The 27506-nt window shown below is 40.1% G+C and overlaps 1 protein-coding gene across 1 annotated transcript in view; it reads left to right on the top strand.

Moving 5' to 3' along the window:
- CDK6 (cyclin dependent kinase 6) overlaps positions 1-27506 on the top strand; it is a 73799-nt gene that overhangs the window by 30572 nt on the left and 15721 nt on the right. Inside the window, exon 4 of the mRNA XM_053466495.1 lies at positions 6895-7062. Coding sequence (XP_053322470.1) covers positions 6895-7062 — 168 coding nt within the window. The remainder of the gene's footprint in view (positions 1-6894; positions 7063-27506) is intronic.

Below are 27506 nucleotides of genomic sequence, written 5' to 3'. Positions count from 1 at the left end.
CACCTCGGTAGTCTCAATGTCGAAGTTTCACCGATTACTGTGGTCAGCTTCTGTAATGCAGTCTTGGGTCAAAGACTTTTGCCACTTTTGCCCCTTTTTGCTTCTACTTGGTCACGCTGTGAGTTGCCTCCAAGTAGCTTCTCTCGCACTTTAAAATTTAAAAAAATTTAAACCCTAAATGAATGGTGAATGGGCACCTCTTAATATTTCTATGTAAATGGCGGTTAGGCCCACAGGAGGGTTGTCCGGAGAGAGTCCCGGTTTGGTAGTTTGGTATCTGTTGAAGGGTTCTGTGCAGGGTGACCGCTATTCACTAGCTTTTGAGCCCCTGGCTTTGAGGGACCATGTGCAGAACCCTTACACGTTTTGGAAGGTGGCATGTTTTAGGATACACTGCACACAGAACTGCATAGTCCACATACAAGCAAGTGGCAGCACGAGACACAAGCAGAGGTCAGGGTCATGGACACAGCAGCAAAACACGTAACAAGCCGAGGTCACGGGCACAGCAGGTAAACAAGTAACAAGCCAATGCATATTTTGCTTCTCTGGTTGTTTAACAAATGCCCCATGCTGTCATCACAATGTGATTAGAACACTGATGAGAAGATTTAGATTGATGGTGATTATAAATTTACATAATGTGAAAACTTTATCTTTAGGATTTCACTTAGCATTGTGGAGTACCACGCAAATGCACTTCTCCTGTAGAAATAGCAATTAAGTTGCATGGTCATAGCACAGATTTCAAATCTTTAAACGAACAGTATAGTTTCTTTTTTTTTAATGCATGGACCCCTATGCATTTTACTGCCCGCAAATTGGAGCATACATTGTTTACTTATTGGCGTTAAGAAATGTGGCTTCTGTCTCATTTAACTCCTCCCCCGGCTGCCTCTACTGAAACAGGAAGTAGCATGTAAACATGCTCAGCGTGTCTCATCTCTTGTGCTTAGCACATAGTATTTAACAGCATACATCTGTTTCCTCTACCCCACTAATTGCCCAATTTTATGTTCTAAAGGCTGAAGCCCTTGTAGCATGTTTTATAACTGTTACTTGTCCAGGAAATAGAACTGCTGAGGGAGGGAAACGCTCATAACCCTACTGCAGCTGGGTTACAAATCATTATATAAATAATAACGTATCTGTTCAAATTAAGCTGAACTATGCTTTAAAAAATCTAGATAATGGTTTGCTAATTAATTTAAGTCCTCTTGCCTTTTAAGTTCAGATACTACGTATTTCTGGCATATTTTGTAGATACACTGTTATTTAAAAAAAAATAATTGAACATCTTTGATATAGACGGGATAAACATATATAAGTAGCCTCTAGATTGTAAGCTTGCAGGCAGCGCGCTCTTTATCTAATTTATCGTTTGCCTTAGTCTGGGAATTCTAGTTTTTTTTATACCCTTTGAATGTGTGTATTGCAAGAAGCGCTGCGTAAATTGTTGGCGCTATATAAGTAAAAGAAGTAGGAAAGATAGCATATATATTAGACAACTTTACTGTTGAGAAACAAGCTGTCTTAGTTTGTTTAATCATCTGGAGAAACAGATAAAAGTGTTTTTTATTTTTTTTTAACCTAGCTTCAACCACTAAGATTAAAAAATAGAACAGCTGCCTTGCTTTTTTTTTTTGTAGGTTTTAGCGTTTGGGGCACCAAACGGGAGGTAAAATTGGAATTATGATATTTGGATCTGCATTCTCAGACCAGACCTTGAAATTAATTAAATTGCGCAAACAGTTTTGACTTACAGTCTTCTCTAGAAATAAACACGTAACACTGCGTTAGCGATGAATACTCCATAGTACGCTCTTCACAACAAAGCATTTTAACCTCGCTGGTGCCACAGGAGTGCGCAGTACAAACACATTCCTTATTCCCCCGGAACACTGGTGTCTGTTAGCAAAAGCTTATAAGTTCATAACTCAGACCTGTGGGGTGATGAGAACGTTTCAAATAGTTCTGCACTTATATGGATATAAATTCTAATGTATAGATTTTTGCTTTTGTTATTTAGTGTAAACAACGTAATTCCAAAGGGAAAACATCACAAATATTCTCCAGCCATTCTTTTGTTGTTAAAATACAGTTTACTGGTGTGGACGGCCATCTAAAGAAGAATGCATCATTAAGTTCTCTGTGAGTACTTTAATATGCATTCCTCCAAAAGAGAAATAAAAAAGGAGCAGCTTTGTTCTTCCGATGTGTGGTTGCAAGAAAGTGCTCCCATGGAAGTCAATGAGAGCGCTTTCCTTCTACCTGCAGAAAGGTCTAAACAGATCCTCACCCGGAATCAGTGTTGGAGCTGAGGTAATTGTATCACGTGCAGGTGGATGTGTTTGTCCTTTTTTGTTGTAGGGATATATTAATATTAATTGCTTACTTATAGCTCTGTGTTGCCCATCAAGTAAACGGAAAAACCTGTATCACACCACCATTTGGAGGGAGCAGAGCCCCATTCCTTTAAGAACAGGCACTTTCTCCAAGCTCGACAGTGGGTAGGGGGGTTAGAAAAGAACCCTCCATTGTCAGAGCAGATTAGTAAGTCTTTCACAAGAAGACCATATTTACTAAACCCATATTTTGGCTGGGTGCTTCTTATTTCAATCATGTTGAAGTTCTTTGGTATTATGTGGCTGACAAATTTAGATCTGCTTAGAATCAATAATGATTATTGTGGTAATGCTTGGCTATTCCGAAATGTGAAACTCTTATTTCAAAGTGCCGCCATGACAAACCTACTTACGGGGCCTGATGATTCAGATCATGTGGTTGCCCTGATTGTACTTTGTAAAGCACCCATTGCTTTCATTTTGACCATTTACTCTTTGACAGCTGAGCCTTATCCCTCTTTTCAGGGTACAGTTACATATAGTCATATGATATCCTTAACAGCTAACGCCGCTAACCATTAGTTGCCATCCTGGGAAACTTTATGAAATGTTTTTATCTTAACTTGTAGACTCATCAGTTTGCATCTCTCATTACACCTGACTATAAAGGACTAATGGATAGCTGTGTACAAAGTGTGAAAACAAACCCTGGTTATTAGGAGCTTTTGCACTGACCTTCACATTCATCTCAGATCACTGGACCTTCAGAACATTCTGTTTTGGAACTCTAACAAAAGTCTATAAATTTCCACATTTATTAAAGAAATTATATATAAATGTGGAATGGAGTACAGCGCAGTGCATTATTTTGATCATGTGATTGGTTATTATTCTGCCGTCAAACAGTTCTGGATAAAATGTTGTTTGGAGCTTCAGTGTCTTGGTGGCAATTTATTAGAAGATACACCAAGAGCAGTTTTCCAGCGAGGAGAAAAACAAGGACCTCCCCCATGGCGATCGCCTTTTGCATGTGAAATGATCCGGAAACACATCATCTTGTCTTTTTTACTTTTGTGGTAGCAAATCCACAGTAAAAAGATGTCTTTTCTTTTGGACTCAAGAGGTCCAGTGAAGCATAATGAACAGAGACACAGTGTAGAAATATGCTTGACTCACAAACTTACAATGGGTCATTATCTAGAAAATGTTGGATAAATCCGTTAAAAATCTTTTAACCTTACCAAGAAAAAAAATAAGTATGCATCATGGTTTATTTTGTGGAAATATCAGAGAAAAATGAAAATCTATAAAAAAAAAACCAGTATATATTTATAGTTTGTATCTTTTAATGTGTTTACACTTTATGCCTCTATATATGTCTATATCTGCTCTCCATGGGACATGTAGATACATTTCACCCATTGCTCTTTGTCTGAATTAAAAAAAAAAAATAGTTCATAAGAAATCATTTTGTCCATTTAGTCGTCTCAAATAATGTTTTTTTCCTTAGATAACATCATTAATATTCTAATCTGCTCTTCGGTTTGGTCATGTTTCCTGATAGCATGACAGCCTCCAATACATTTTTTCAATGTCAGATTTCCGGAATTGGGATTTCAGCCAAATCTGGGCATTGAAGTATCTCTCGGTGCCCTCAGACTACCCCGGTAAACAATGTTTTGCATTGTTTGGAAATTGTAAAGATTTAATTTTGGGCAACAAATGGGATGTTCTGGGTTCAAGTGAAAGCTGTGAAAATTGGACATGGAAATTACTTTTCTTGCTTGTTATAGAGCAAATTACCCTAATTGTTTTTTTTTATTCCTTTATTATTTGTAAGTCTTCATGTCCCTGCTACAGAAAAATGGGACATTAAAACAGCTTTTGCTGACCACGTTTCAGAAGAATGTATCACACACCTACATATGACAGTGTTTGCTTTACATGTATTGTAAGAGATATTCTCAACCTCTGGTATATACAATAGGATAGACCAGCAAATAATTGGGTTTTAGTTGGTCTTTTCAAGATTTTATGCAAGTGTATGACAAAATACACAGTTGTGAGGACAGTGCCAGTGTACATATAATTTTTAGGACATGACAAGCAAATCAATGATTATTTTTGGTATATTTGCTGTGAGGCAGCAACTTTCCATCTTAAAAAGGTATTCCATCCATCATATGCATTTTAATCCTACTACTTATGCTGCACATACCTCACCCAAAAGAGCTTATGTACCAGCTATGTACCATGTACCTAGTGGCGCTTTGGGGTCCCCTTTCCACAACTTGGGGGGGATTGGGCTTCCCTGTAGTATAGGAGTGGCTCCTGAGCTCATGGCAGCCACGTTTCCCCTCCTGCGTGACATGTCAGCTAAAGAGGGAAGCCACATATTTACTTTCAAACAGGTTGGCTTCCTCAAATTGGTTTATACCAATCAGCAGCTTTTCTGAAAATAAAAATGAAAGGCTTTAAGGCAGTGATCAGCCTATGGAGAGGGCAGCCCAATATGGCTGCTTGGTACCATGGCAACAGATGATACTTGGAGGAGATGCTGGAATTCTGGAAAATGTACAAAAGCCTAATAAAACCATTTCATATTACAAGTGAGACAATTGGAATATTAATATTTATGTAGGCGTCCTGGAGTGTGTTAGAAGTGGGATATATGGTCATGAAATTCAGAGTGCCCCCTGGACTGGTGCTTCGGTGAAGCTGCAGATCTCCAATGATTAAAGAAGTCCATACAAAAGCAAACAGAGCTTAGAATGCCGAGTCCGGCAGGGAGACTTGTGCATAGTCCTTGTAGAGAGTGAGTGGAATTAGTGGTCACTTGCTGTATGAAAAGCTAGCACATGCAACACTTGAAACCATGGAGTTCTACTTATAGTTCTAATGGAGTGATGCATAAATAACACACCATGGGAAGCCAGCGGGGCCTTCACTGTGTTCATAAAAGCAGGCAAAGACTGGGTCGAGTAAGGTCATTTTTTTGTAGACACACGGTATAAAATGGACTACGTAGGTTTGCGTGTGCCTTGGAGCTCGCCGAAATGGACCCTTACGGGGATATAGGAAGCTGATGTTACACAAAGGCTGGCTGACCACGCTGGGTGTTGTAGTCTGACGCCCCACCATTGTGTGTTTTTTGTTTAGTGTGTCAGATTTACACACTCTCGACTCCTGCTTTGGCCATTTTCCCATAATTCTTCAGTGATGGCGATTCCATTCATCACATTAAGGCTCCTCAAATTAGGGACCCTTTGTGGTCTCCGTCATACTTATAATTACTTTTTACAGCATGTTAATTTATGAAAAGGGCCTGGATGTAATAGGGGGTGTTTTTTAACGACTTTACTTTGGAGCAGTTGCTAAACCTTTTCATCTGTGACTGCAAGGCTTTGTTTTATCTTTCTAATCAGCAAGCAGCTGGCTTGTCATTGAATAACATTGCGGGCCGATAGCCATGTGTTATGTGAGGTCTTGGCTGGGTGGCCAAGCAGGCAGCCTGCAGCCAGTGTCAGAGTTATTCGAGGCTATTGGCACAGACGTGTCCCCATTTATTTCTGCCTGTCACATGCTGTCACGCAGCTTAAACCAGAGAGGAAATGACCGTTAAAAGAAAAAATACATATATATTTCTTCCAGAGATTATCTCTGAGGTTAAACAAGTGGAGGCAGTTAGCTGCTATCCGAGGGCAGCTGCAGGAAAGCAGAAACCCAGAAATAAGCTTCACCCTGAATCCCTTTCCTGCTGGCGCACAGCTCTGGTTATCAACATCTGTCACATTACAGCCCCCCCGAGTACCAGCTTCCTTAAGACTTCACTGGAAGAACGGGGCTTCATATCTTCTTACTTGGGTGTCTGCGTTTATTTTGTTCATTTTTCACATTTATCTAGCATTATAAGGTGTCCCACAAACAGATTTGCATCATAATGCCTGGAAAAAGTATCTCACTAAGGAATATTCATACAAGACACAGATATCTAAATGTATCTAAATGTAAATGTACGTATATATATATTTATATATATATATATATTTATATATATATGTGCACACTACCGTTCAAATGTTTGGGGTCGCTTTGCTGTTTTCATGGAAAACAAGGACATTTCTAGCTGCGACATAACTGCAAAAGGGTTTTCTAATGATCACTAAGCCTTTTAAACTTAAACTTGGATCAGCGAACACAATGTGCCATTGGAACACAGGAGTGATGGGAGTGATAAATGGCCTCTGTACGCCTATTATTCCATTCAAAATCAGCCGTTACCAGCTACAAGAGTCATTTACAACATTAACACCGTCTACACTGTGTCTACACTGTGTAGATCCATTTGATAATATTTAAATCAACAAAATTTGCTTTTCTTTCAAAAACAAGGGCAATTCTAAGTGACCCCAAATGTTTGAATGGTAGTGTATGTATACAATATATAGATGCAGATTTTAATTATTTTGGAATATCTGACATCTGAACAACACAAATGTGGTGTTTCTTTTTCTCCAGATGTAATATGGGTTTGTTTTGTGCATTATAGGACATGATGTATCAGCTTCTCCAGGGACTGGATTTCCTTCATTCACACAGAGTTGTGCATCGAGACCTAAAGCCTCAAAATATTCTAGTAACGAGTAACGGGCAGATAAAACTAGCAGACTTTGGCCTGGCCCGAATCTACAGCTTTCAAATGGCACTTACATCAGTGGTATGTATATTGTACTTCCTTTTGTTACCTTTGTCCAGCTGGGGGCCAATAAGGTATATACTGTATACATTTATGTGCGCCATATTGTCCCAGTTATAAGCTGCACATTTTACCCACAATATACCTCCTGAAATTGACAGTATGTACTATAATTCCACTGAACCTCTACACAAACTGACACTTAACACAAAATCCAATCAAGTTACAGATATAAAATGTTTCAATATCGCAAAAAAACAAAACTTAAAAAGTCAGAATTTGTCTGCCTGAACATTTTTCTTATGTCTCAAATTTTCTCGGAATGGCAACATTGTCCCAGAACAGTGAACTCAGAATCATACAATATACAATTAATACAAGCAAAGAAATGTTCATTAAAAATAACATATAGGATGTATACGCACAGACACATACTGTATTGTCTTATTTATTATAGGCTACTCCTGATTATAAGTTGCATTATTGATGTAAGGTCAGCCTTGGCCCTGTAATCGGTGCAATAAGGTCCTCCTCTACCTCTTTACTTATGGGGAGACTTTATGGAATGCTTCTCATTGTGGTCCGGAGACTCTGTCCCTGACATGTTTGGTGTGGATGATCGCTGCTCTGACGTCAGCAGCAAAGCATTGAGACGCCATGGAATCGCTGGGACGCGCTCCCCTCCTATCATTAAAGCATAAGCCCCAATTTTATTCTAAAACAATACATGCCCTGTGAGTAGTGCCTACCTTGACGTAAGAGACCTGTCTCTGCTAAGAGATCCCTTATTATCCTAAGCTAAACAGCATTGTCATGTACCCACTGCGGGAGCCAACATCACGTGGCAAAGTGCAGGAGTGGCCGCCACTCCTACGTAACATCATGGCAAGTGACGCTGCTTAGCCTCCTAGTGGCACATTAAATGGCTCTGTATAGAGCCAGCTGCTGAACATATGAATTGAAAGTAAAGTAAAAATCTGGGTGCAAGCAAAGCCATGGCGACCTGGGGTTTGTCGAGCACTGATCTACTGCTAACTGCAAGCAGTTCTTAAAGGGAAGCTGTCACATTTTTAGCATTTTAGTTTGTTCTTTTTGTTTGTCATTCAGCTTGTTGTTGTGCAAGGAACGACAAAACTTGACTGGCTTACATCAGTTTCTGTCCCCTCTTGAACCCCTCCAGCATATGGCTATCCTGAATCTAAGACAAGACCAAGGAATGATTAAAGTTTTAGTTTTCACAGCAGAGATTATGGGCTAAATAGTTCTTAGTTGATGTCACATTCTTAGATTCTATATACAACTGTCTGAAAATGTTATATTAAAAAAATAATTATAAGAGAAGACAAAAGGGGTTGACCTAAAATGACCTTTCTTCCCTATCAGTACCATGGACAGGGAATATTGCTGTGGCCCATACATAAGAAAAGATGCTATAATAACAGCAAAACCACAATAAAATATCCATAACATATGATTGATATGCAATGTATCATATGACTCACAGTTACCTGTACGGAACACTGCCGCTTAAATAATCATCTAGGACATGGATTCCGAACCAGTTCATAGCTTTATCAAACAATCTGCACCTAATATCAATCGGTTTTCTCGGATATCCTTCATTTCAACGTTGGGGCGGATTTACTATTCAGTGAGTTGTGATGAGATGGAAATCTTCCCACATTAACCACACAATATTTAAGACCCACTCAAGTCTTGTTACTGAAAAACCTTGCTTAGTTAAAGCAGATGCATTATTTTTTGTCGTCTTGCCTATAAAACCCCTTTTATCTCCCATAATTAAATAGGTACTTAATTATTAACTGGCCCTGTTGAAAGTTCCCATTGGGGTTCCACATGCGACCATTTCACAAACTCTTCTAGGAACAGACATGTCAAACTTAATTAAAGACCTACCCAATATACAAGCAAGCCACATATATCTGCCAGTCTAGCTCAGCCATGAGCAAAAAGGGTGACCGAGATATTTGTAATAAAGTATCACCATTAATGGTTCTCCACTAGGAGAAAAAACGATGTAGAACGAGAGCAAATCACTAACCTGATACCCACTATTGCAGTAGGCCAGGGGTAGATCACCTCGGCACAGCCATTAGATACCCCAATTATTATTATTATAATACTTTTCAAAAAAAAGATGACAATAAAATAAATCAGTGGTTTTGTGATATACGAAAATAAAGTCCTCATCAACCCAGAAGCGTATTTGCCACCTCCTATGCATGGCAACTTTACTACTTTCATCCTTTTAACTGTTTTGGCCAAAAGGAAGAAAGGAGGCAACGACATATTAGAATCAAATAATATTTTACTTCTTTATCTTCTCTTACCTGTCTCTGTCTCGATATATATACAAAGAATATTTTACGGATTTGTTTTTACGATTTTGCCGTGGTCTAATACGATAAAAACAAGAAAAAAATGGTTTCAACCGTAATATGTCTTATTTCTGCATCCAGGGGAAATACCAATTTCTGTATCTGTCCATGTTATATGTAGCTTTGTGGACAGGTAAATGAAAGGGCATACGAAATGAAGACTTTATTGTTTAGTTCTATGAGTTATTTGTAGTATCGCTTTTTACTAAAGAGCAAATGAAGTACGCTTATGGAAATGTTCGGTGAGACTATATAACACAAGGGTGTCTGTGTGTACACAGTGCATACACAATGAATACTGAATCCAGGTTACTATATATATATATATCGATATAGACATTATATCTCGCATTGCATATGTGTATTTCAGTACAAATAAAGATATACTTATTTATGAACGAGTGCTAGAACATTCCCTTTGCTGCAGTGGCAGACATCGGCTAGCCGTGAGTTCACCTTTTAATCGATTCCTGACCGTTCTGTATGTGACATATAGCTGAAAATACCAGCGGATTTAAATAGAGAGAGTTCTGTACACGGTATCAGTTCTTGTGGGAAAGTATGCTCCAGTGACTTTATTGGCACCAGCGCTGGAATGTGGCATTTAAAAGCACCTTTTTACAGTGGGAAAGAATTTGGTGAAGAATAAACATTCTGACATTGCTAAACGGACCACGTTTATCATACAGCGCAGTAACAGAAAACTTGTTCTTGCCAGTTAGTAACTGGAGAGATCTAAATGCAACAAACTTTCGGAATAAATACTTTTTTTTTTCTTTTTGTATGCCTGTAAAAATAAAATTGTTGTTAAGTTTTAATGAGTTGCAAAAGTACAAAGTTGCCGCGCATCCCTTCAAAGCGAAACGGTGTGTGCGTTTTAAATCAGCCATGGTCATAGCAGGCTTTTAACAAGACTTGAATGAAGGTAGTGTTATATCGGATGTGAAATATGTCGTGCTTTTCAGAGTTAATTGTCTAGGCAAAAGATAAACATTATAAAGAACATTAAAGTTAAAAATAGTGAATAGGGGAGTGGAATCGAAAGAAAAAACAAGGTGTCATTTTTTAAGCCCAGAAGAAGTACATGAAAAGTAAAGTCACCAGGGTTAGTGTGTGTCTGTGTGTAAGAGCTACCCATGCATCGTTCTGCTTGAAGCAGCCAATCAGTGGCAGGAAATTGGTCCTGTTGAAATCGATGAGGGTTTTTTTCTGTACATGCGCATGGGGGCTCACAGACCCCACCTAGAGCTGGCTGGTGGTAAGTATATGAGGAGCCAAACACATCTCCTGCATGGCAAATAGCTGGTGGGGGAGGGGTGGGGTAAGTGCATATGGGGATATTCTACAGAATTGTATTATTATTATTTATTGTTTTATATAGCGCCATAATATTCTGTAGCGCTGTACAATGGGAATACTACAGAAATGTAAAGGGACGTCAGCGATCCTATGCCTTAAAGTGCATTTTCCATATGGGATTGGATTGAGGATGACAAAAGAGACAGCTGCTGCTTAAATGTAAAATATGTCACTGTCCCCGGGAAAGGCATCCAGTCTTCCCTTATCACATCAATTCGGTTTTCATTTCCGGTGCGGGGAAGGTGAGGCATATTTCAAGGCTGATTTATCTATAGGTATGCATGCTCACCGGATTTACTAATTCCATGCATGCAGAGTGGCAAGTTATGCGAGTACTGTAGGAATAGCATGAATTGTTTCTCATCATAACAGAAATTCTGTCCATACCTAAAATGCAAATACCTTTTTGCAGTCTGTCCTTTCACAGGTTAATATAACATTGCAGCACATGACTGTAAAAGTGATTCATGAAATGTAAATAAAAGAATCAATGTAAAGCTTAACCGATAAGGTGATGCGATACCTTGCGGAAGTTAACTATTGGCAAACTACGCTTGAGGGTAGAAGTAATCATGGCTGTCTCTTGATCTATACCAATATGTCATTCCACTAAAATGTTTTGCAAACTTCGGAAAACATTAAAGTAGACTAAAGCAATTACTAAATACATTTTATTTACAAAAGGTAAGTTTGACAAGTAGGACGTTTAAGATTTTGCAGGCCATTTAAATTCTGATATTTAACAAATCTTTTCTTTAATATGGCTTCCATTAAATTTCCTGGTGCTTATATCAGACTTACTGGTCTGTAGTAACCAGATTCTGCCTCTACGTTTCTGAATTTCCAGTCGTCTGGAACCAGTTCTATCAATATAGACTAATCAAATTGTCCTATTAACAGGTTTGCAGACACAATGCTAAGCCCTTTTAAAACTGTAGAAGTCCCGTTAACTTCATGTCCCATTGACCCATCTATTTCACCTGAGATATTTAAAGTGAAGCGCCCTCCTCTGTAGTAAAATATATGTCTTGCATATTACGTGTTCCTATTCCTTTTATTCAGCCATCAGAATCCATATACTGCAGAACCAAGCCCTGTTAATGTCATTATGGCGTGAAAGGCTTTAGTAAGTACGTTCCCAGCCCTTTTGAAACACGTTGGAAGCTCATCTACCACTGAAATGTCTACTTGTGGGCTACAATATTCTTTTATCTTAAAAAAAATCTGTGTATTATATCTACGACTCAGGCGTATTAAAGAATATTTTCTGTACTGCCTTGTGGGCATTGGACTGTAAAATCATTACACAATTTTGTTTATTATCACAGTTCGTAACCAGTGGGTTGGCATGTATGACCTAGACTGCTAAGTTATTTGACAGGAGCGGCAGTCACAGTGGCTACTGTCCCATAAACCACAGTCTTCATAGATGTGGAAAAAAGAGTGGTAACGTTTGGAGAGTGGCCAGGGTCTGAGGCCTTCTTCTACGTGGTGTTAAGACAGTTGCAGACAGCCATTCCTCCGAGGCCTACACTTCACACGCACAGACAACCCCAGTTTACATTGCCTACATAAGGACATCACAGTCTGATGGCATGTGTGGTTTGGCCTTTTAAATCTCATCCATAATTAAAACCAGAACTGTCACAATTTTGCCGTGTTTGTTGTTTATGTATGATGACAACAAACCACAGCAGCCGGATTCTATACAATGAACACAGTATACATACAATACCACATGCTGCCCCTACTCCAGAGAGCCAGGCAACCAGGAAACAAGACACTTAATGCGGTAAAGGGTGAAAATGACATTCTCCTAGGGGAGATCTACTTACACAAATGGAGTCCCATGGTAATTGTTCTGCCTAATGCCCCTAATTCACTTAAAACTCCATTTATGTGACACTGAGTTCTACAGCAGAAGACGCTAATGTCCTACCATAATAAAAGGAACAGATAATATAACTAGGTTTAAAAAAGGCTTCTAGGGGAGACAGATTTTCTAAAATACAATACAATTTAGGGTTTATCTCTAACTAATTTTAGGGTATAATTGAGTTAAATAGGGAAATGTCACATTCACAGCTCTCACCTTAAAAAAAATATTTATAAAAACTATGTATATATGTACTATACATTATATGACCAGAAGTATGTGGAGCCCTGACACACCCTAAATGAGTCTGTTGGAAGTCCAGAACCAGGGGTATTAATACGAAGTTGGTCCTGTCTTTATGGGGATCAGAGCCTCCATCTTTCTGTGAAGGTTTTAGAGAGTGTCTGTGGGAATTTGTGCCCATTCACCCAAACAAACTTTTGTGAGGTCAGGCACTGATATTGGTGTGAAGGCCCTACTCACAATCTGTATTCCAGTTCATCCTAAAGGTGTTCAGTTGGATAATGAACAGCGCTCAGCACAGGCAATTGGGGTTCCTCCACACCAAACTGGTCAAGCCATGTCTGTACGGACCTGACCTTGCTTCTTACATTGGGACACAGTCAAGAAAAATAGTTGTGCAAAAAGATGGCGGAGCTGCAGGACACTTATTGGCATTACAGTTTTACATCAGCAACTTCAAAAGGACCTTTCGTCATGTCAGCCAACGGTGTCAGCTCACTTGCACAAATGAAATCCCTGTTGTAATTTGTAGAATCTAGTATGAAAAATTCAATCTTAATAAGTCCTTCTATGAGAAACATATAGGAAATCTCTCTTATATCCATACATTTTACCCAGAAACAGCTATGCATAGAACCAAGAGGTTTCGATTTACTATCCATAGCAAGGCTATCTTTTGTAATCTGTTGCTGTTGAATGGGACATTGTATAAATTTCTAGGTTAAATTCCTCAAGCTTTTTGACTTTCCCACATTTGACCTGGCTTGGCCTGCTCCTGGCACTGCACTTTAAAGCTGTCCTGATCAAGAAGCTCTCTGACATTCTCACTTTGAAAACTAGCCCAGAATATATAAATAAAACCAACCCAGGGATACATATTTGTGCATGATACAGGGATGCATTTTTAACTCTGATAACTCTTATATTTGAGGGTAGCATCTTAAGCCGAACTATTGATTTAGTGGGAAATCCATCTTACAATTCGTCCTATAATGGTTAAATTGTAGAATTATTATTTAATCATGTAACGTCTATCTTCATTCATTTTTAGGGGACCCTAAAAGGGATAGTCTAATGTCCCATACAGTCTTTGTCCAAGTAGAACAGCACCTTTAAACCTGAAGCATATGATACCTAGGTGTTTCTGATGTTTTGTGTATTTCATGATATATACAATACAGAGGAGGGCAGGGGGGGCGAATGTTCACAAAGGGCTGGACCTGACTGGTCCATATCAGACCGGCACAAGGAGGCAGGTACGCAATGGGGTCACGTAATGCAAGGTTACTTAACTCCAGGGTGAAAGCAAGGCTTTCTTGAATGCATAGAAGAATGTATCTATAAGTGTGGGTGTTAACATAAGTGTAACTGTTTGTGTGTGTGAACATGAATGTGTGTTTGTGTGTGAGCATTGATGTGTATGTGTAAGTGTTTGTTAGCATGGATGTGTAAGTGGTGTGAGAGGGAGTGTGTTAGTGTGTATGAGTAAGTGTAAGCATGTGTGCGTGTGTTAGAGTGAGTGTGTAAGTGTGTGTGCTATTGCATATATGGAGGGGCATATGGGACCACTTGGCTTTAGCTGATCCTTTCCTCCCTCCCCAGAAAGTGCCGGCCCCACTGGGGTAACTACAGTGGTAGTTTGGAAGGGCCCATGAGCATGCATGTGTACTTGTGTGTTTGATCATGGATGTGTTCTTGTGTGTGTGAGCATGGATAGGGGAATTAAATACATTTCATCATAGTGACAGTTTTACTGCCAAACCTCTGCATGACAGGTCCTTTTTTATAATTACATCTCTATATATATGTCTGGGCTACCAGAAATGTGTTGCAATCCATCGAAGCTGACTATCTTCTTCAAAAATACATGTGATCCATTCACAAATCTATTTCTAGAATCCACTTCCAGACATCTGACGGACAGTGTATTTCAGTAAAGGGAACCGGTCATGTGGCTTTGGTTTAGGTCTGTGATTATCAAGCATACTCAGCTCATTGCAGTGCGGAAGATTAATAATAAGTATAGAACAGTATATTTCTCATTTATATTAAGTGAAAAAGGCATAGATAGCGGTAGCATACATTAAAATTTACGTTTTACCATGGAAATAACACAATTTTCATAAATCTAAAATTCTAAAGTTCGACACATCCCAAGTGACCATAAACGTTATTAGCATTTCTTCAGGCATCTTAACTCTAATAACACACTCACTGGCTTGTCTGAAACCAATCCTGCTCTGAATTAAAAACTTTAAGGGGATACTCCAGCCATCAAGTGCACCTGACTTGCATATGATAACTGAGTGGTCCCTTTAAGTGATCATTTTCCCCCCTGCAAGCAAATGGAGGGATTCTGCAGAATGTCCCCTACATGTTTGCCTCTTTTCACATGCAAGAGACACATCTTCAGCTGTCACTACACTGACTCATAAGAGTCCCAGGGGTCTAAAGATCAGTGTCACGGTCCACAGAGGGGAGTGATATGCTGCAGGTTAATGTATTGCCTCTCCAATCCATAATACATGTTTAAAAGACCAAACACAGCTATAATAGACGCCCTGCACATGCACAGAGAGGCAAAAACTCAATATACCCGTGACAAGTTAACCCTTTAAAACCCAGCACACGGACGATAGTATAAACCAGTAATAATGTTACTGTTACACCAAGTTTATGCCACCTGGGCACTTTTCATTGTTGTATTTCATTGTACTCTCTTCTTGGTGAACGTGAGGTTGTGTTGTGTGCTGTTGTGTGCGTGGATGACGCACTAGGTTGTGTGTAGCTCAGAAGTACAGGGATTTTGATGACATTGCAGGGAAAGGAATGACAGCAATGATGGTGGTTTAGGCAAAACATAAAACAATTACCCAGAAGTTCTTCTTTTATCAACTGAAAAATACATATTAAATGTTTAATATTGGATTAACGGTGAGTGTCAGTTTTATCTTAGGGAAGTAGAGACCTGTGTCAAATCTAGCATAACTCCTTTCACCTCACCCTCACAAAGCCTGCCAAGATCAATCATTTTCTGTCACAGGGAGAATTGACAGCGGCCTACAGTGCTCCCTGGCATTTAAAAGGTTAAGAGCTCTCCTGTCATATAATGTTGGCCGGGTTCCTGCCTTTCTCCTTCTCTTCCTTTCCCAGTGTTAAGCACCGAAGCAACTGATTATCCATGGAAGAGTGCGGAGACTTGTAGGCCTGCGCGCACCTCATCCAGATAAGCGACTTCATTACACCAACAAAATAAACACAATATTTTTGCATAATACTTTTCTTTAGGTATTTCCTAGTTCAGCTGCCAGAAAACATATCATTTCCCTTTTTTTCTTGCATTAATTGTTGACCAAAACTGGCTGCAAGCCAAAAAATAAAGTGACAGATAAGGAAAAAAAATGGCATCTGGACATTAACGCTTTAAGAGTTCTGGCAAGAAAAAAGAAAGCAAAAAAAAAATTACGGCATATATCTGGAATTTTCCAACTAATGATGTACGGATGTGGTAGTGCTGGGGAAGTAGAGCCAAACTGAGCTTGCTTTGTTCAGTAAAAGAGGCCCCTGTAACATTCCATTTAGCTGCGCATATTTTGGCTTTACTCAAGCACTTTTAACGATATACTGTGCATAAAACAGCCCTGTTGTCACTTTATGTATAGGATTTCATGGAAACAATTGTTTTGCGCTATTTTACAATATCAAGAGTTTATGGCTTAACAACATGGCACACATAGCTACAAAAACCAAATGACACAATTGCACGTGGACGTAAGTGATATAACTGTTGAATTAATGGGGTATCTAATAAAAATAACGTTAATTTTATAACTACTAGTCTAAACCCCCAGGTTTTAGGGCAGTTGTATTCTAGAATGACACGTTGGTCTTAGCGCGGTTTGGTTATTTGGAGCGTTTGGCTGTAGGTTGTCCTGTTGCGTACCTGACGTGTCATAGTTTGCAGATGCCTGCAGATACAACACAAGTATTTTAGAAATGTTAGCAGGATACGTTTTCGTTTTTGAGGAAAAAAAATAAACAAAAAATGTGTTACAAGGATGCAGTAGTACTAGAGTGCCTTCAGAAATCGTCAACCACAGGAGCAGCCATTTTTGCTTCCTGCTCGCATAATTGTTCCTCTCCATTATGTTATACCTCCCCATAGTTAAATCGCACATTGCTTCAGTGTGGACCAGAGGACATGAAATTAATCAGTATGCTGGTTCTGCCAGCTTAGTATTACCTAGCTGTGACGACGAGGGAGGCCTCCAGTCTGCACCGCGTGGCAGGACCTTCCGCTGCGCCAAAGGAAAGACCCTCCGCTGATTCCATGCGGCCAACTCCTCTGCTGCACCGACGAGGGAGACCTTCAGACAGTGTCCCACAACGACTGGCGGATCCTCCTCCGGCTTCCTCCAACTCCATTCCAAAAAAATTCCACATTTTCTCCTTCATTTTCCTGTATAAAACAATTGAGAACCGTGCGTACACCTAGCCCTCTAATGGTCTTACCTATGTTTGCCAAGTGCATCCTGTCTTAGTTTGTTCTATTGCTCCTGTGTTTGACCCGGCTTGACCCTGATTAACCTGAACTGTCTTCCTGACCTCAGCTGGTTACTCAATTGCTCTGAACTCCTGCTCCCTAACCCCGGCTTGTTGTACGGCTTTCCTGGATATCTTCTTCCTGCTTAAGACCGGTTTAGATCTACCTGTGTGCACCCTTAAGAGTTAGTCCCTGATCTTGGAAGATCATCGAAAAGTCCCATTGCCGCTTGGACCCAAAATGTTTAACCCGAGGGGGGAACCGGTTGGAAGGCAAAGAACTCTTCGAGCTTTCGTCCTACCCTGCGCTGCGCTGTGCGTGACACTTAGGTAGTTTTCATAAATTATTTTTAGTAATGTTAAACGCTGTGGCAGTTTGAACTTGTAAGGCAAAACATAAATTTTGACCTTCATGAATCTTTGGGTTCACTGGATATACCCAGACATTAACAATAAAACACAATCTGGTATTCCGGTGACCTTGGCTTTTGCTGTTTGTCAGAAGCTTTAGGTGGGAAGTGTTTGTAACTGAAGATACTTTATATTATGTCATGTAAATGTCTGGGGAAGCCCACAGGCAGTAACAGTAAATTGCAGAAATTCATATTGAAATGCGTAGGAGTCCTGGATCTGGGTAATTCCCTTTAGCACTGATAGTGCAGATAAATAGAAGTATATATATATACGCTGCTGAAATACTATGCACATACAACAAAGGAAGAAATTAGCGCATACTCAACACATACTATTGAAAAGCACCTATCCGTCCAGCCACACTATATGGCCATATACTGCGTAGCCCGCCACTATGTCAGAGTACTCCAATGTTAGTGAGTCCTTGGTCTACTGAGCCTCTCCTGCTATTTAAAGCCCTCCTTGGACACCATTAATGAGGCACCTGTGTCGTAGGTGCGGTGCACACTTAGATGTGGTCTCTGGGGCAGTGAGCCTTGTAGTTATGCCACCGAAGCTAGACTTCTACTTCGGTTTCCACCATGGTGTGAAAACTGGACTCAGTTGTCCTGGTAAGAGTCCGTAGGATCCATGCTCACGAGGACCAAATAGTGAACAACAGGAAGAATGTGAGTTGGCTCAACTCTGGCTATTACTCCTAACAAGCCAGGCTGAGCCAGGCGCTGAGTTCAAGCTTACGTATGATCGGTCAACTAATACCACTTTATTTACATGCTTTACAATATTAATTCACACCTCCGCTGTGTGAAAAATGCATATTTGGATGGAACAAGAGAAAATATGTTGGTGGGCATACCACTGGGGCAGTGCTCTGCTTTACTCTTGCCAAAATGCTGCCAAAATCAATAATTTCTAACATAAAAAGTGTGGGTTAATAAATAAATCCCTTTTACTGTACTTTTAGGCAACTGATGCTTTTTTTTCAACTATAAAGCAACTGTTTTTCTTTCCTACGCAGGTAACGTGTCAGACGATGACTAATATGGCACCGTGTTCACCAAACATTGCCATTAGAGAATGCACAGTATGTTACTTAAAATTCCTGGTATATTGGAGGGGGGAAAGATGTGTCCCCAGGTGTCCTTATACCCTTGGATCTGGGCCTACGCTAGCAAGGTCTGCCAAGGAGACAGCACCCTTCTGAAACTGTAAAGAGCAAGCTGTCGGTTTCAGTTATTGCTTCAAAGGACGTCTCTAACTTTAGAATGTTAGTAGACGGTTAACGTGTACCCTGATCATTGTCAGTGTTTAACTTCTGTCTCCTCTGCTGCTAGACACACAGCTTCTTTAACATTTTTATTTAGTTTATTGTTGGTATTTTTAGCCACTAATTGTAACCGTGAATGTATTTGAAATTATATTTGTTTTATTTACCACCGTACGGCTACCACAACACAGAAGCTTGTAGGTGGTCCGCATCCTAGATTACATGGTGTTCTCATTGGCCCGCTTTCTGCCTCGGCTTTCTTGTAATTAAAAGCCAAAACTGAAATAAGGACTAGTGGGAGAGCAATTGAGGTCTGGCAGGAGAGGCAGGAGTCAGCTTACCCCCATCACTTACTGCATCACTCACCATGTTGTATCAGAACGGGTCCTTAGTGTGCCAGAGGGACCTACACCACATGGCATTGTTGTGAAACAAGATGTCTATGACTATGCAGGTCACAACAGCAGACATATGGTGTATACGCAAAGCCCATTGTAAGTTTACTTAACTAGTTCACTGTTGGATTGCGATAATGACATTAAGATATTATAAGGAATTATGAATGCATATGTGCTCTATGTTTATTTTAACTGATGAGAATTTTCTTTTATTTTTTCCCCTTTTAAGCCCAGAAATTGCACAGCACTTTTTATGGGTTTTTTTATCGCATGTACACAATTGTTTTTGCAGCATTGTCATTCAACACAGTGTTTTGGTTTACACAGGCTCATTTACATTTAAATATAAATATAGCGCCTATACCTGTTTTTTTTTTTTACAAATTACTAAAGGCCGTGTGGGTATTCAGCAATTCACTGTTGACAATCGCAGGTCATGGGTATCCCATTCTAAGTGCCTTGAGTCAAGTGTGAAAAGTGCATGAATGAAGGAGACAGCGAATATGACTACTTCTGCACTTACGTTTGACGGACAATAACCGTAACTTTTTTTTGTTTTTCCGACAGTTCAACACAGATGTACACCATTGTCAATCCCATGTAATATATAAGCCTGATCATTAGTTTAATTAATTACACATTGTGCTTACTATTTGTCATATTAAGGTCTGGCTCTATCATTGATTTACCAGATATTGATTGTGCAGATATTCATTTGAAAAGTTTCAAGGTGAATATGGATTTTCATTTAGCCCTCCTCACCTGTCCTTTCTATAAGTCAAATTGTTATGTTATATATATTACTTGTTCTGTCCTGTTTACCCATTGTACAGAGCTGTGGAATATGATGGCGTTATATAAAACAATTAATATAAATTAATAATGATAATAGATGGTATAACACGTCTTAATTTTTTCTTCCCAACAATACACTTTTTCCTAAATGTTCTATCCATTGAGGGCAACAGAACTGCACAACGCTAATGCGTATGAAACATTTGCATAGTTTACAACCTGTGTGTTGCAGGGTATAGATGCAAAATGCTTAAACAGAAAGTATCAGTTTTATGACATTTGAATGCTTAGCAAATAGTATGGATTGGGAACTAAGGCGCAGGGTCTTGGGTAAAAGGACAGTGGGCACAGGTTCATAGGGCTGGGGACAGAGACATCGGGCACAGAGAGATGGGGTTGGCACATGGGGGCATACAGACTGGGATATAGGGGCATTGGGCACAGGGAGATGAGGAGAGACTCTGGAGCATAGGAGCGGTGTGAGAATGGATTAGGGCAGAGAGACGTGGGAAGGGTAGCGAGAGAAAACAAAAAATTGAAAGGGGGAGAAGGGAGATATAAGTGGGTACTGAGCCCCAAAATTTCTAATGGTAGCCCTGACTATATGTCCTGGGATTTGAATCAGTGATGAGTAATTATTTAGTCTAGGGCTGCAACTAACGATTATTTTAATAATCGATTAGTTGGCCGATTATTTTTTCGATTAATCGATTAATCGGATAAAAAAAATGAATGTAAATTTTTCATTTATTTAAAATAATTTACTAAACAAATGATGTTAAATACAAACAGCAGAATAAAAAAACTTTGATAATACATTTCTTGTCTTTATTTCCCAACCAGCCCCCCAATATATGCACATTTGAGCCCAGGCTTGCTACGCTGCCTCCCAGACATGCCATGCTGCCCCCCCACATATGCCACGCTGCCTCCCACATCTGCCACTCCACGCTGCCTCCCACATCTGCCACTCCACGCTGCCTCCCACATCTGCCACTGTGCCTGATACGCCTTATACCCCCTGATACCCCACTCCATCCTCCCCAGACATGCCACCCTGACTCCCAGACATGCCACTTCTCTACCCCCAGATATGCCACTCTACCCCCAGATATGCCTTATACACCCTGATACACCACTCCGTCCTTCCCAGACATGCCACACTGCCCTCCCCACATATGCCTTATATACTGTATATGCCTTATACCCCCAGATATGTCACTTCACTGCCCCCAGGATTTAGATTCCCCTAAATTAACCCTAAACTCCCCATTAACCATAACTGCCCCTAAATTAACCCTTAACACCCCCTTAACCACAGCATCCCCTAAATTAACCCTAAAGACCCCATCAACCACAGCATCCCCTAAATTAACCCTAAACACACCATTAACCACAACTGCCTCAAATTAACCCCAAACACCCCATTAACCACAGCTGCTCCTAAATTAACCCTAAACACCCTATTAACATAACTGCCCCTAAATTAACCCTAAACACCCAATTAACCATAACTGCCCCTAAATTAACCCTAAACACCCCACTAACCATAACTGCCCCTAAATTAACCCCCACCTCCCCTAACTCTTTCAGTAGCCCAAATATATATATATATATATATTACATACATATATACACATGTATATATATACACATACACATTATATATATATATATATATATATATATATATATATATACATATACTTACAGTTAGATGAGTGTCACAGCCATGTGGTTCTGGCCTGGAGACGGAAGGGGCGGGGCCAGTTGTCACAGTGATTACAGGGAGGGGGAGTAAGTAGGAGCTGCTGCTGTGAGACGGTGAGTCAGACTAAACGGATTATATAATGAGGGGGATTTTTCAGAGCGTTTGCTCTGAAAAAACCCTCATTTTATAATCGATAATAATCGATTCAACTAATCGATAATGAAATTCGTTGCCAACGAATTTCATTATCGATTATTATCGATTTTATCGATTAGTTGTTGCAGCCCTAATTTAGTCCTCGTTCTTATTATTTTGCGCTACCCATTTTCGTATCACAGATAACTTAAGTTGGAAGCCCAGCCATTCTGTCTTAGTTTAGTTTATACCCCTTAGCACCTCTGCATTCTTTTTGGACATGAACTTTTTTGCTACCATATTATTCTTTACGCGGCAGAGGAGCTTATGCGTTTTGGCCAAAATCCAGTACTAAAACCAAGTTTTTCGAAAGAATGAACTTGCAGGTTCCTAGCGTGTCACACGGAACGCTGAGTGTGAGTTAATCCACTCATACACTGCAGCGGAACTTTACTCACAGTTTGTCAACCTTTATAACATCTGCACGCGAGAGATGGTTATCTTCAATATTTACGCACTATGTTATCAAAATGATATATTGTGGAAATCTATACGCTTGTGAAATAGCAATAAACAGAACGCTTTTACAGTATACTAAGCTTTCTCAAGTTTATGACCATAACCACACACCTTAACTAGACTGTGGCACTTACTCAATAAATCTCAAGGTTGTAGGTGAGATCGAGAGATATTTAAATTTACTCTTAATTATGATGGCCTATCACGCTAAACTCTTCCTGCGAGAGGGACCCTGTGTATTGCATAGATAAAGAGATTTCATTTCAGTGATTTAGCTATACATTATACAGGGCCAAAACTGTTTTCTTGGAGGAGCAACTGAGGGGAGTTGGACCTTCATAATGCATGCTGTCAATGTGATGGCATTTCTCCAAATCGCCGCAACCCAGAGACACACACATAGGATTTAATGAATAAATGACTTGTGAAGAGGGTATTCTAAAGCCCCTGTTGATTTGCTATATATACGTAGAGCTAGCCAAATTTCCAGCCTGATTTTATATATCTGTACCTTGTGTCTGGCTACAGAAGAGGTTGCGGAGGAAGTGTTTTTATTAACTGAAAGACAAAACAAATTTTATCAACACTAGAACCTAACAAACACACACAAGGAAAGTAGGTGAAGGGTGGTGGAACAGAAGATGCCAAGGGTTTGTATCTGGACAGCAGATGTGATATTACACCCTGGGGACTATGGGATTTATTCACTAAAGGGAGAGTTGTGTTTCAGCTCCTTGACTTCACTATACATCATGAAGAGCCAACCTCAGTGAGCTTCAGGTTGGTCTTGTATAAGTTTGTTTTAATCAGCAAGATTTTTAAAAGTCATTACACAGAGCCAGATCAGCCCTTCTTGCTGGAAAAGATTTCTGGTGCTGACCCATGATAATGAATGTTAAGAAAGGTGAAACCATAATTCTCCTCCAAACCTACCTGCCAACACTCATACAGTGTGACAATGTGTGCATGTGTAAGAACAACGTGAACAGCTTGATGATACAAACAATTGTGCGGATTAGTACCGGAAGATCAAGCAGGTGAAACTGAGTAATCAGTGGCCAGGGACAGTCAAGTTGTTGGCTTGCAGTGAGTGGTTGCTCATGTTCTTTCAGCCACTCTGTGATTTTCACATGTTAATCCATGTCTTTGGCTAAGTTTTTGTGATCTGCAGTTTACTGTCCCTGAATGTCGTATATATGGACTTTAATCAGCATTCTTCGACAAAAAAATAATAAATCATTAGAGACAGTATCATATGCATGACAGTTCATATGATGTCTGGTGTGTCCCTTTAAAGCATATTGTCCATATAGGTCTTAATGCATTATAGATAAATATATTTATATAGTGTGGTAAAGTGTATGGGAGAGTGGTTGATGGGATATATATCTCACCTGGTTACCTCAGCCAGGCATGGTAGCAAACCCAGGTGCTCTCAGGTGAGGCTTCCTAAGCTCGTTACTGGGGAGGAAGCCTTAAAAGAGAGGGCTGTTAGGTTTGCAAGGAAAAGGGAGAACCTGAATGAAGGAGCAGCTACAGCCAGCGCTGCAGCCCACCAGGTATGAAGCTTTACCCCATACAAAACTGGTTACTTTACTTTGCTTTGCGTCAGACCTTAGGCTGCTAGAGAGGTATCCTGCTGTTTAGTTAGAGCCGGACAGGCTTACAGTTTGTTTTGTTTACAAGGTGCTCTGTGACTACAACATCTAAATAAACGCGCTTTTACGTTTGAAACCTGTGTGAAACTGTCATTGCCGCCCCATGCGTGAGCTGTCCCCTACAATAGATATAGATATATATACATATATAAAATGCATTAAAACCTACATGGACAAAACAAGTTAGCGGCATTAACCAAATGCAGATTTTGTTAGACTAGGACTCCTTTCACCCCCAACCAATCAACAACAGCTGGGAATGTAATCACAACAGCTTGAAACGGCTTATCTATCATATAATTTTCTTTTAGAAACACGGATGTCAGGTGAGGTAGGCATCATGCTTTCGGTAGCTCGTTCAATGTTTTTTTTGGTAACATCCTCCAACTACCACCTTCCAAGAAACAGCAAAGATTAGCAGCACATTTCAAAGAAATCGAGAGAATTGCATTTCCACTTTTTTGCTTTCAATAAACACAAGAACAAAACAGAAAATACCATTAGTAACTTAAATAATTGTTTTGGATTTGTTTTCAATCAGGTTTTTGTGCCACGTTGATATAATAAGAGCGAGATCGGTAGTTAAATTTAAAATTGTGGACGAGCAGATGGTGCCAATATTTTGTGGCTAGATGTTTTTTTTTAATCTTTCAGTATAACTCCAAAGGTATAAAAGCTTATCAGTGAGTTGTAGGCAATATCTTTCACCTTTACATCTTCTTTGTTAAAACTCAATACTTAAAAAATATACAAAAAGGTTAAAAAAAAATGAATAATATTGGTCCATTTCCAAAATCAAAACAGAATTAAAAATGTAAAAATGCCTCACTCCTAGGCTTGCAGGAAATAAGTCCTGATGCTTGTACTAGTTCTGGACTACAGAAGGGGTGTTGCGCTGCAGCTCCGGAGCTGCATCTTCTCTTATTGGTAAGTGATGTCATTGTTTGAGAGGTTAAAGAATACCTATTCCTTACACAGTGCTTTAATATACATTCTTTGTCGGCGAGGCTGAATGGGACATTAGACAGTCTCTTTTAAGGGACACTCCAGCTATCATATGTCTTTTAAATATTCACGTGGTCCCCATTTTAGTGCATGGGGGGGGATTCAGCAGAACCCCATTGATTTCATTGGAAGTTTTTACTGCCACTGATTGACAGCTTAAGCAGCCAATCAGTGGCAGGACATTTCAGATCATGGCAAAACAAGGACGTTCAGCATGGCTATAACTTCTGTGTCAGGTGTTTATTTTGTTGTTATTTATATTTTTGTGGAAGAATGCATATAAAAGTACTTTTAGAGGGTTAGAGTGAATCACAGAGTACATTAATGTGCATTCTTCTATAGTAGAGGTGTCTGGGACACTAAACTGTCCCTTTAAAGAGACCGCATTACATTCTCGGTTCATTCATTCACTAGATCAGGTACCATGTTCCTTACCTACTAAAGTGTATGCCAACTTACTTTGTACCTGTAACAATAGTTCTGTATTGTGAAACATTCATTGAACAATGCTTCCCTGATAAATATGTGCTATATAAAGAACAGAATAATCAGTCATAATGTGTTTGTTGAGAGCCAGTCACTGGCTTAAGGGCTGAGGACAATTTTTATGTATTCTTATCTAGAAACTTGTAAGAATGCCCGCAAATATTTGTTTGGTTCCCATGGTGAGAGGGAGTGGATTATAAAAGAAATCTGGAACATGCGAAAGTGCGTTGGATTTTGTCAAAGGGATGTAAGATCCAGCTCCGCTTATTTTGTCCGTTGAAAGGGTGACCTGTCATACAATTGTTCTACGCAATCAGAAAAATCAGATTCAAGATGTGTTACTGATTTTGCTACATTTTGAAGACTTTTGGATTAATTTTAATACATGAGTAGGAGACCAAAAACAAGAAGGGTGCGGCCAGAGATGGATAGACCAAAAGGGAAAGTTGCCCCAAAGCCTTCATCATACGAACATATTTAGCCGCTGCGACATGCACTTTAATGGATATGGGACGTTGCGTTAAATCCAGGTGGTGCAAAGGCTTTGGGGGATTTTGCAGAATGCCTCATGTGTATTTGCCCCTTTGCCTGCCCCAGCTATATCCTGTACAGGAGATATGTTTGACCGAACACAGTTCCTTACACCAGAGGTGTATCTAGGGTACGGCAGCTATGGCTCGTGCCATAGGCGCCATTTGAAAGGGGGCGCAAGTGAGCGGCTTTTAAACGCCGTCTTTTTTTTTTTTTTTTGATGCGGAGGAGAGAGAGGGGCGCCTAGCAACAGCTCGGCGCCCCTCATTCTCCTCCACAAGCCCTCTGCCTCCGTCCCGGTGACGGCATTTCATGCTGAGCGCCGCAATATGACGGCGCTCAGCAGTGAAGCAGCGGGCACCAGCGAGCGGCTTTTAAACACTGTCTTTTTTTTTTTGATGCGGAGGAGAGAGAGGGACGCCTAGCAACGGCTCGGCGTCCCTCGTTCTCCCCCGCATCAAAAAAAAAAAAAGACAGCGTTTAAAAGCCGCTCGCTGGTGCCCGCTGCTTCACTGCTGAGCGCCGAAATATGACGTCATATTACGGCGCTCAGCAGTGAAGCAGCGGGCACAGCAGCAGTGCAGGAAGACTCCCGTCACTGGACCTCAAGGTGAGAGAACTACAAAGGGGGAGAGGAAGAGGGTAGTAGGGAAAGGGGAGGAAAAGGGGTTAGAAAGTGACAAGGGAGGGAGAGGGGGTAGTAAAGAGTGTGAATTAATGTGTCGAAGTTTGGACAGGTGTGCAATTTCAGTGCTTGCTATAGGCGCTATTTTCACTAGATACGCCTCTGCCTTACACATGATATACTTACTGCGGGTCAGCCTTAACACCAGGTCAGCAAAAGCTGCGGGGGGGAAAGCAGAGCTCCCATTGATTTCAAGCAGCCAGTCAGTGGCTAGAATCATCTGACCATGGAGAAGACATGTAGCTGTCCCTTCAGAGCTGCAGCTTGTACTTAAAGTTTTTTTCCCAGTTTTAAAGAATGCATTTTTCTTTAGTCTCAGTTTCCAAAATGAGTTGGCTGTGAGAGTCTGTGTAGTGACACTGATTATGGCAAATAACCCTTAATGGCGTTAAAATTTGACTTCTAGAGGGATTTGGAAGACACTTCTGGTGACCATGGGCAG

The sequence above is a fragment of the Spea bombifrons genome, chromosome 5 (genome assembly GCF_027358695.1).
Source record: "Spea bombifrons isolate aSpeBom1 chromosome 5, aSpeBom1.2.pri, whole genome shotgun sequence".
Taxonomy (NCBI): Eukaryota; Metazoa; Chordata; class Amphibia; order Anura; family Pelobatidae; genus Spea; species Spea bombifrons.
The sequence above is the reverse complement of the archived record's forward strand: the minus strand, read 5'-3'. Positions and strand labels throughout refer to the sequence as shown.